General features: G+C 25.3%; 1 protein-coding gene across 1 annotated transcript; it reads right to left on the bottom strand.

Annotated features, from left to right (window-relative positions):
- Window positions 1–4,215: 4,215 nt before the first annotated feature.
- Window positions 4,216–9,373, bottom strand: LOC126904887 (protein yellow-like). Its single transcript, XM_050684228.1, has 6 exons — window positions 8,715–9,373; window positions 6,520–6,641; window positions 5,998–6,216; window positions 5,657–5,902; window positions 5,293–5,597; window positions 4,216–4,708 (listed from the first exon to the last, which is right to left on the bottom strand). Exons 1-6 carry the CDS (start codon window positions 8,899–8,901, stop codon window positions 4,489–4,491), a joined length of 1,299 nt encoding a protein of 432 aa, XP_050540185.1. The 5' UTR covers window positions 8,902–9,373; the 3' UTR covers window positions 4,216–4,488.
- Window positions 9,374–10,916: the final 1,543 nt, after the last annotated feature.

Genomic DNA, 10,916 nt, shown 5'->3' with positions numbered 1-10,916 from the left:
TATTACTAAAAATAACATATGATTGCATAACAAATAAAAGTTAATAAATAAACAAAAAGTTCCTAGAATAGTTAGAATAGGTTTTACTTTATTTAATTTTTAGAGTGTTATTAAATTATCAAACTAATTTTTTTATTTAAATAAACCAACTTATAGGAAATGAGAATGTATTTTTATAAAAATATTGATATTTTTATTATTTTTACTAAATCATTAATGTTTCTGATAAAAAATATTTTATATATCGGTCATTTCATATACAGAGTATTTGAAATAAATATCTTACCAGATTTAAATTGACCTTTTTAAAATAAGTGTCATACTCATTTTATCAAAGTAAAAAATTAAAAATATTTAAAAAAAAAAATATTAGGTTTAAAAATCACTACAATAATATTATGTAATATAATTTTTTTCTTCCCTCCAGGGATAAAAATCTTTAAATTTAAATTTCTTAAATAGAAGCCCCAGTTTTTAGATCTATAATATAAAAGAAATCAAAATTAAAAACAATTTTGTTCTTATGAATTTTTTATCCGGCCGACAGTTTACTTTTTAAGATTTGGATTCAAGTAAAAATTTATGATTAATTTTATTTTATAATACCAGTGACAGCAATAATATGTTTCAAAAGACCATAAATTATTTATTATGGTATTTATTAAGAAAACTTTTGTTATCTTAACATTCTATTCTGCTATCTTATTGTCATATCTAAATCAATAAAAGTTGGTTTATGTGACAGCAAAAATAATAAACTATTTTATAATAGTGTAACAGATGAACGGTTGACTGGCTAAAAAAATTTTTAGAACAAATTAATATCTAGTCTATCGGTTAAAAAAATTAATTATATACAACGTAGGAAAAAAAACATGGTAATATTCGAAAAACCATAACTTTTTATAAAATTAACTTACAGAGTTCTAGTCTTCACAGTTGTCTCGAATAATAGACAATTATAAAAAAAATTGTTGTCTATAACTTTGAACTTTAACAATACTTTCTGCCATCATTAAAATGTCTAAAAGATATCACTATTTGATAAAGATGGAAAAAGAAAAATTACTAAGTGTCAAGACATTGTTTTTTATATAGAAGACTATACTTGTATGATAATTTAAAAAACTAAAAATGACACTTTGTGAAAAAAATTCTAATTTTGATCATATTAAATAACACTTCTGAAATTTGAAGTCTAAAAATTTTACAATATACATTTATAATAATAGTCACGGTATAAAATTACAAATTTTAGACCTTTAAGTTCTGAATGATCCCCGAAATATTCTGAGATTTCTATTTATACTGAAATTTCACAATTTCAGTTATAATATGAAATACACAATGATTATTTTATCATGAACTAATTAATTACATATTTGAAAAATAAAAATACCTTATAAAAATGTCAACTTTATTTTTTATGAGACAACATACATAATTGACTAGCTTATGTATTAAATAATGATCTAATTAAGAAAATGACTGATCGATAACAACTTTTGGACCAACATTCCAGTAGTTATCAACATTCTTTTACCAGGTGAAAGAATAAATGAGGCCGAGAAATTTCTAAAAATAAAAATAGCAGCATCTTCATCACCTCACCACCAATTATTACTCTAAATTATTAGTAACTTCTGGAATACTGGTCCGAAAATTTCTATCGATTAATCATTCTTTAATATTAGATTACTGTTTAAAAAATAAGATAGATAATTATGTATGTTACCATTTGCTAAAATAAATTTGACACCTTTATAAAATATAAAAGTTGAATATAATAAATACTTCTTGATTTATAAATTGAGAAAAGTATGTAACTAAAAAAAAAGTATATATATAATTATCCATTTTATTTTTATAATACAGATAATTAACACATTCATAATGAAACAATCGCTCTGTATAAAATTCCAAATATATAATAATGTTTTTAAAATAATAGAACTGTAACGAAATTTAAATAACCAAGATAAAATATTAAATATAGTTGTTGATTATATATGAAATCGTATAGTGCTATAGTATATTTCATTAAAAGAAAAAAAAAGTTTATATTTGTTGAAGCATTATTTTCTAGTATACATATTACTAATAATAATCTAAAATTACTCTATTGAAATTAACTGATTATATGTTTAACAAATAGCTATAATTAAGAATATTAATTTTATTTCTTTGTGGAATTTGAATATAATAGAAAATTTCATTACATTTACTTTGCTGCTCTAAAACAAAGGCTCTGCACACTTGTGATCTTAAACAAAATTATGATATTTTAAAGTTTTACTACATTTACCAACATGGCTATAAAATAGTATTTTCAATGCTAATCCCCTTTAATATTGTTTGTAGGCTTGCTGTATGATGTTTTTTTTTATCAATGATCACCTTAACTTACAAATTTGGTTTTATTTACTACAGGTATTTGTAAAGGCGTGTATTCATACTAATAATATTTCTAAATGTAAACAAATTAAAATAAGGAAAAATTTAACGTTTTAAACTACCACTCTTGACACGATACATCGCGTATAAAGAATGTTAAAACATTAACTGGATGTTGTATGGTATTCTGATAAATGTTGTGTATAATAAATCTAGCCGTAACAAGAAACCTTTAAAAAAAAAAAATTCGTCTTCTGGTAATTAATTATGAAAACATATATATTATAAGATATATGAGTATAAGAACTATATCCTTTATATTTTAGCTTCGATGCAAAGCTGAGATGGTAATAGTTTTACTATGTGTTTGTTTTCTGTTACCACTTTTTTTCTGTCTCAACGAACCGATTTCTTTGAACGATACGTCAAAAGATCACAAATCTTATCTAGTCAAAGATAATACCCTCAAATATTGAAATTTCCACCGTAAATGGGAGAAATCTCCAAAAAAATTACAAATTTAAAAATCGCTAATTTTCGATAATTTTTTTTACTTAAAATTGGCATAACTTTTCTAAAAATGACAAAATCGATATAATATTTTTTTATAGATACATGAGGTATTTAACTATCATTTGATATATTTCTTTATTCATTTGACCCATTACCTGCCCACAAGGGGGATTCAGAATGAATTTTTTTACAAAAAATTAACTTTTGAAAGTGTTCCGGAAACTCTAACACTTTTATATATATCTTAAATTAAAGCTAATATAATATTCTTCATTATGGAAAAAAAAAATTTTAGACTTAATTTTGTCTTCACGGTGAAAATTGCTACCAAATGCTATATTTGTGTGAAATTTTATATTTTATATTTTAAATATTTATCTTTATATTTAAATAACTTTTTGAAAAATGTATGGATCAATACAATTTTTTATGATAAATACTATTTATAAACCTCTATCATTCGACCATTTCCCTTTATATATATATGTGGGTACCATTGGTGTCTAGATGGCACCACTTCCAGGGTCTGGAGGTAGATAGTGGTATTATAATGGTATCAAGTATTATAAGAAGGGAAAATTAAATCAAGTCGTGAGTCGACTAAGACGTGTCTCTATGTACATTTTTTATTTTATATATGTGTTCTGTTTTATATATTATTTTTGTGTTGTGTGAATTTTTTTTACAGAGTTTTCGTTTGTGATTAAATATATATGTTATTTTTGTTTGTTAATATTTAACAGAGCTTTTGTGTGTATATATATATATATAAATTAAATAATAGTTTTGCGTCTTCACTCTGTTTCTGTGATTGCCTGTTGTATTTCCCACATATATTTATATATATTACACTTATAAATCATAAAACTTGTAATCAGGATATAAATAAGGAAATAGAACATCATGTAGCTTTTGAAATAATTCAACAATTTTTTAAAATTAAACACTATCAACAGATTTGCAATGAAGCGTTTTTTATGATAGTGATTTTAATCACTATCAGATATCATTATATTTGACCCAACTATGCCACATCACCAATGTGCCGCGACCCCCCTGTGCTTTGTTTTTATATAATAAAATATGGCACTTTCTATATTAACATAAACGAGAAAAATTAAATTGAATTTTTACAAATTTAATAAAAAATAAAATATACTAAACATTTAAGATAAAAAATGGTAAATGCAACTGTAAAATTTTTTATTTTTTTCAAATAAATGTAATTAAAAATATAGTTATTAACAATTATACATAAAGTTTTATTTACAGTACATATTAGCTTAAACTTATTATGTAATTAAATACATTGATATTATTCTTAAAATTGTATTTTACTACATCACATTCTTCTAAAATATTTATAATATTTATTTTTTTTGACTCAATTTTATTAAAAAAAGCTAAATCATATAACATCTCATTTGAACAAACTAAACTTATTTAATAATAAATAATAATGGCATTTGCTATTGGTATCGTTTGAATTAAAACTTATCAGGTACCATTTATCATTATTTGAAATTAAATGAAACAGCAATAAATTAAGCGAAGAATTTTTTTAGTGGCACGTGATAAAGATCATTTAAACAACAACAGAGAATTATTGTTATTGAATCCATATGGGATATCCGGCGTTCGTGTTATTCTCATTAGCCTAATGTTAACTTCCCGTTTATCTAAAGTTTTCCTGACAAACTTTTGAAGCCTCGTCGATATTAACCAAATAGCACTCTGATCTCGATCAGCTGATCTAATATCTAATACATATTGAAGCTCTTCCGGACTATACGCCAACACACTAAAAAAGAAACAGGAATCTAATATATCAAACCTTTTACTATAATAACATTGTTTGTAAACGATAATTTAATACGACTAATTAAGATTTAAGATAATAATTTTCTTTTTTATTACTACACTCTTATGATAAAAACGTTTAACAGTTCATTGTTTTAAATTGAATATACTTTAACAAAGCAGAAAAAATAACTTAAATACTTAGAAAGATATTTGTTTACTTTTAATAAATATTTAATGATTCGGTAAATCTTCGGCTATATTGTATTTTAAAATATTTACTATTAGTACATAATACAATACGGACAGGATGTTGTAGTTCAGAGCATTCTATGATTATTATCGACAATAATAATTTGGTTAATTATTATAAATAGATAAATAGATAAATATTTAACAATGAAGTCAAATTTCAGTGCTATCTTAAAAAATAATTATTATTGACATATAGAAAATTTCTAATGCAATTATCAAGTTATTTAGAATGTAAAACATTGTATAGATATTACAAAATGAAATTTAAAAATATTATAAAAATATACTATAACAGATATTTTACTTATTTAATGTAAAATTTTTATTTACCCATGTTCTACGGATCCAGGAACCCAACTGGCAATGGCTGTCTCAGATACTGGACTAAAAATAAGAGCACCATCCTTTGGATCAACGGTTAGAGGTGCAGCTTGTGATGACTTATGGCCTACTAAGGAAACAGGTAGGTCAGCATCATCACCCAAGTTGGGACCTGCCTTAAGTGCTGAAGTTGGTATAGAGAATAGACGGTCTGAAGCAAATGGTTGGAAATATAAACGACGACCTGCTGAACCAATAGGAGATAATGCTAAACCAATTATTCCATCCATAAGAGTAAAAGGTTCACCAGCTACCTATATGGAAAAAAAACATTACGAAAATAAAAAAACAACCTTTAACACAATGTACTAACGTTGAAAATTCCAAAGTCAGGATCAGGAAACATGTATGGATGCGATAATCTCCAAGCAGTATCTCTTCTGGCATCATATACTAAGATAGCAGGGTTAGTACTATCCGACATGTAAACAAAAACATTGTCACAGTCTCCAAGGAAACCATCTTGAAGATGTGATATTTCAGTTTGATCATCAATCACCAAATTGGTCAAAAGAGTATTTTTCCTCAAAATTTCAGGGGGTAATATCACACTTCTGATCTATTGGATCATAAATTTAACGTTAAGATTGCAAAAAAATATATAAGTACAATGAAGTTTAATGTATTTATCGAAGCCTTGATTTATTTTATTACCATACGGTCTGTTCGCATATCGAAAACCATTAGTTTTGGAGGACACACTGTACTGAAAGTTTCCAAGCTATCCATCACACCGCTATCTAATACCCACAACCTGTTACATCTGTCCGCTCTTACCCTGAACACAGACACTAAACCAGAACAGTTAGGCCTGGGAGAATTCAATAAACTATCACTGGCCGCTTCACTGTGCCAGTCCCAATTTGGATACGCCTGCGTATTAATGTAAATACGTATGTTTATATTTTTAATTTATTATAAAATTAAATAAAAGTAAACATAAAATAATTAGTCAAGATTTTAAAATCGTCAATTTTTAAAATTAAAAATTATAGTAAAATATAAATTGAAGTTGATATACAGAATGTTCAGTTAGTATGGAAACAGTAAATTGTTACAAGCAATAAGAACAATAGAAATCCGTTTCCCTACTAACTGAACATTTTGTATACAAGAATATCGATAATTAAAAAAATATGTACATATATACAAATATACAGCTAAAGGAGTACATACCTGTAACAAAGGTGATTTATGGGTATCAAAAGCTATCCCGACCCTATTTCGAGGTATCCATGCAAGAGTAGCTGGGTTGCCGTTGAAAAGCCTAGGAGTAGTTAAGAATACTCTATCCCAACCTTCATTAATAAAAATTAAAATCAATTAAAAATTTTATTTTAAATAATAATTTACAATAAAATTTGAAAATATTTATTGTTATATTATATCAAATATATTATGTTTACATAAACACTAAATAAAATGTGTTTTATATATTATAATAATATAGAAAAATAATATTATTATTCATTTCTTATCTTAAAGTAAAATTTCATAGTTAGACAAAAAAGATATGAAGCGAAAAATACAATATTTTTCTTATTAGAATAATATACGCATTACATTAATAGTAGCGTTAATTTCATAATAAAACTGTATTAAAATAGATGTTAAATATATTTTATAAAATATAAATGTTTATAAAATACTCATATTAAAAAGTATATATTATTAGCAATAACTAAAAATTAATTTATCTCAACTTTTAATAAATATAATTTTACTTTCTAGATATTTTTGTTTATGAAAAATAAATTTAAATTATTATTTATATTTCTAGTATTATAAAACTAATTTCATTACACTACCTTTTAATAAAATAGTCTACATCACCCACTCAAAAAGTTATTGTAACAGAAATTATTTTTAACTTTACTATTAAAACCTACCATTATCTTATACGAAGGTTTAAATCAGTTTTAGTCCAAAATAGATGATAGCCCGATGATTATAAACTGACGAATAAGATAAATTATCTGCATAGTTATTTACTTAATATTTAGTTTATTTATAGATTTAATTTGATTTTTATTATATAGCAATAGCGCCATCTAGTACATAACCATACTAAGTTTAACATAATATTCGAATAGACCACTAGTCAGTAGTCACATCAATATTTTAAATTATACAATAACAATACATAAGAAATATATTTGGGTGCTAGATTTTAAGTAGTTAGATTGTAAAATTAATTCATTAAATTAAAATAATAGAGTTGTTATTGGAATAAGACAATATTTATTAAGGTAATATTATACACAATATTTCATTGAATTATACTATGCAATTTAAAAAGTAAAAACATTTATTTAAAAAATGTATGAAATATAAAACTTCTTTAAGTTTAAAAATTGAAATTTATTAAAAACAAATAGCTGGTGTATTTTGGCCTACCTTAAGTAGCTGGGATTCAGGCGAGGAAAAAGAAGAGATTAAAAAAAAAATAGTTTAAATAATTTTATTTCTGTTTATGCAATGGTAATGCCTTTGTCGTAAGAAGGCTCTGATTTACTAATTTGTGAGCTCGTTGGCGTACATTCCCGAGAAATGTTTTTTTTCATATGTTAAAATAAATATTTTTCAAGAAATTACATTTTACTACGAATATTTTGGTTGTCTAGATATTTTCGGTAAAACGTAAATAAAAGTTGAATTATCATTAAGTGAAAAATCATGTCATTATTAAGAATATTCTATTAAAATTTACTACAAATAAAAGATTTTAAAATTGAATGTAATTGTTAATTTTAAAGAAAATAATCTCTGCCTCTGATTTTTATTTGTATTATGATGCCATATATTCAGTGACGAGACTACATAAGGGATTACCTGTGGCACTGCCCTAAGATGCAACGAAAAGGTGGTGCTCTTGAGCTTTTAGATCATAGCCGATGAACTTTATAAGATTCTGGTGAAAATGTATGTACTATTTTTTATAATTTATGACCTTGCGATAATGCATATCGAAAATTTTTTAAGCCAAACATATTTTTTTCAGAGAAGCTGAAAAAATTTTTTAAAAGAAATTTCAGCGGAGTATTAATACAAAATGTTCTAGAGCGTTTACGTCACTGCATGTGTTCCACTAAAAACACAATTTGTACCTAATTTAGTACAATTAATAGCGTTTAGTTGATCTACTTCATTTTTAGTCTTGTGAATTCAAATAGAGACTTAAACGAACGTTCAAAATATAATAACGAAAATAATAAATCTTACACTTTGTATTAATTAATTTTGAATAATAATTATTGTGGTTTAACGCTAAACTTTTATCTCTCTTATTATTTTAATTTATGAATTTTTATAAAAATTAATTTCATTTAAATTATTGAAAATTGTAATGATTTTATAATGTGTCAGCTTACCGATTTCAAATCCAGTTGGTATGGCGACGTCAGACTTAAACTCCTCTGCATTGGGATAGTTGAATGGTATATCGTACCTGAGTGTAGTCCACTCGTTTACCATCTGTAAGTTAGCTAATAGAGTTGAAGGCGCTAAAGACAAAAACACCAACAACAACGATGACACAAAAGCCTTGATTATATACATAGTTTTTTTCAAAAAAAAAAAAAAAAATTGAAAAATCCTTTTGATATTTTGAAGAAAAATATTTAAGCGTTCACTTAGATTTTACACAGATTTCATACATATACCGCACTCACATTCATATTCCACTACAAGGCGCACGTGTGTACGAACAGAGTCCATAAGACTAACTCTGAAGCGACCGGTTCAAAGAGCATTAGTTATGGAACTGCCAATGCACAAAGACTACGGCTGTAGTTGGGTGGTGGCTAGTCTCATGTACGCCAGTCTCCCGCGAAGTAATGACAACCACGCCAATTGTTTTAATTAATGACTGCACTGTAATATCATTTCAATTTAGGTCATATAAAAGACTGCGACCGGAACAGCCGGAAAACTCTGCAAGGTTGCGGTCATCAGTGTTCCTTGTCTAGACTGTCACGTAATAGGTAATATGTAATTCATCATTGAAGTTATCCTAAATATTCTGTATCGTTTTCATTGTTTATGTTCTTAAAAATTCTGTATAATATTGATCTTTTATTCCCAAAAATTAAATATCTAATTCTATATTTCAATGCATTTATTTCTTTTTCGTACTCCAATGATTTCTTTTTGATAGTAAAATAATTTCTATAAAAATTTGGAATCGCGATAAAATTCTAAAAAAGTTTGAACCAAACAGTTATTATTACATGTCTAGTGGTTTTGTTATGTCAATATTATATTATATTATTTAGGTTTCTTTTTATTGTCTAGTAGGCGTTGTGTTGTAATATCTATATGATATTAATATACTCGGTAACGATATTGTTTCAACTTTCTTCAATCCGATGTCCACTTGACTTGAACATAAATAAAAGTTTCAACGTAAAATGTTATTTTAAACGTAGTAGTTAAATAAAAAATAGTCATGGCATCAAATGTTTTTTTAGAAAATAAAATCAATTATGATAAATGCATAGTGTTCCACATATTTAACAAAGATTTATTTATACAGAGTAATTTCCTAACTATGTCTCACGCGATATCTTCAAAAGTATAATATACTTGTTTTTTCCAGAAATTATTAGTATCCTTCGCAGTTTAATTTACATAAAAAAATATAGTTCTTTCTCTTCCCCTACTCTAAAATTGTATTAATTTGAATTTTTTAAACGGCAACATAGATGTTTAAAAATGAGTAATTGATTTGACTTACAAATTGATTAGTCAATAACAACTTTTAAATCAGCATTTCAGAAGTTATTTACACTTAAAATTAAAACACAAGGGGCGCAGGTCTGTTTATTTTTTAAACAAAGCGGCAGGGTAATAAATAACTCCCGAAAAGAAAAAATTATATTTTATCTTTACTTTTGAAAGTATTGCCTGTAAAATAGTTAAAATATTGTCCTGTACACTATTATATTGGAGTATAGAAATTGAGTTCATAGTTTGAAACAGCAGATGTCATAATCATAGGCGTATCTAAAATTTAATAATTTTTGGGCCAGTAATCGCCAGTAGCGTCATCGGTCGTTATACATTATGTTCATCAGTTATAAATTAATACTTTATACATTTGTTTAAAACTTAAGTAATTATTGATTAGCATATAGTTACAGTCATATTTCTAAAAACAAAATAGGTAACTATGGATGTTTAATAATTAAGTATGCCCTAATTTTTAGTTTAACAGTTGACAGGTTACCTTTCTAAGGAATTAATACATATTAAAATATCGAAATATTTATTTGCACTTGTCTCGATCGAACAACTAACTGTATAATATAAACTGCAAATCAACTAAATGAAAAATTAAAGAAAGTATGTAAACCGTAATGAAAATATTGTTCAATTTATTGTATTTTGTTTAAAAGGTATCAAATATGACATGTTTAAACTAAAAAGTAGTTCAGAAATTATTAACCAAGTTAGTAAATTTATTTGATATTCCAGTTATGAAATTATCAAAGAAAAATAATTAAGTAGTACTAAGAGTAACACGAAAAATAACAGTATCGCATATTACTAAAAAAAAAAAAAAAATTATATCA

Source organism: Daktulosphaira vitifoliae, unplaced genomic scaffold (genome assembly GCF_025091365.1).
Source record: "Daktulosphaira vitifoliae isolate Bord-2020 unplaced genomic scaffold, ASM2509136v1 Scaffold_4, whole genome shotgun sequence".
Taxonomy (NCBI): domain Eukaryota; kingdom Metazoa; phylum Arthropoda; class Insecta; order Hemiptera; family Phylloxeridae; genus Daktulosphaira; species Daktulosphaira vitifoliae.
The sequence above is the reverse complement of the archived record's forward strand: the minus strand, read 5'-3'. Positions and strand labels throughout refer to the sequence as shown.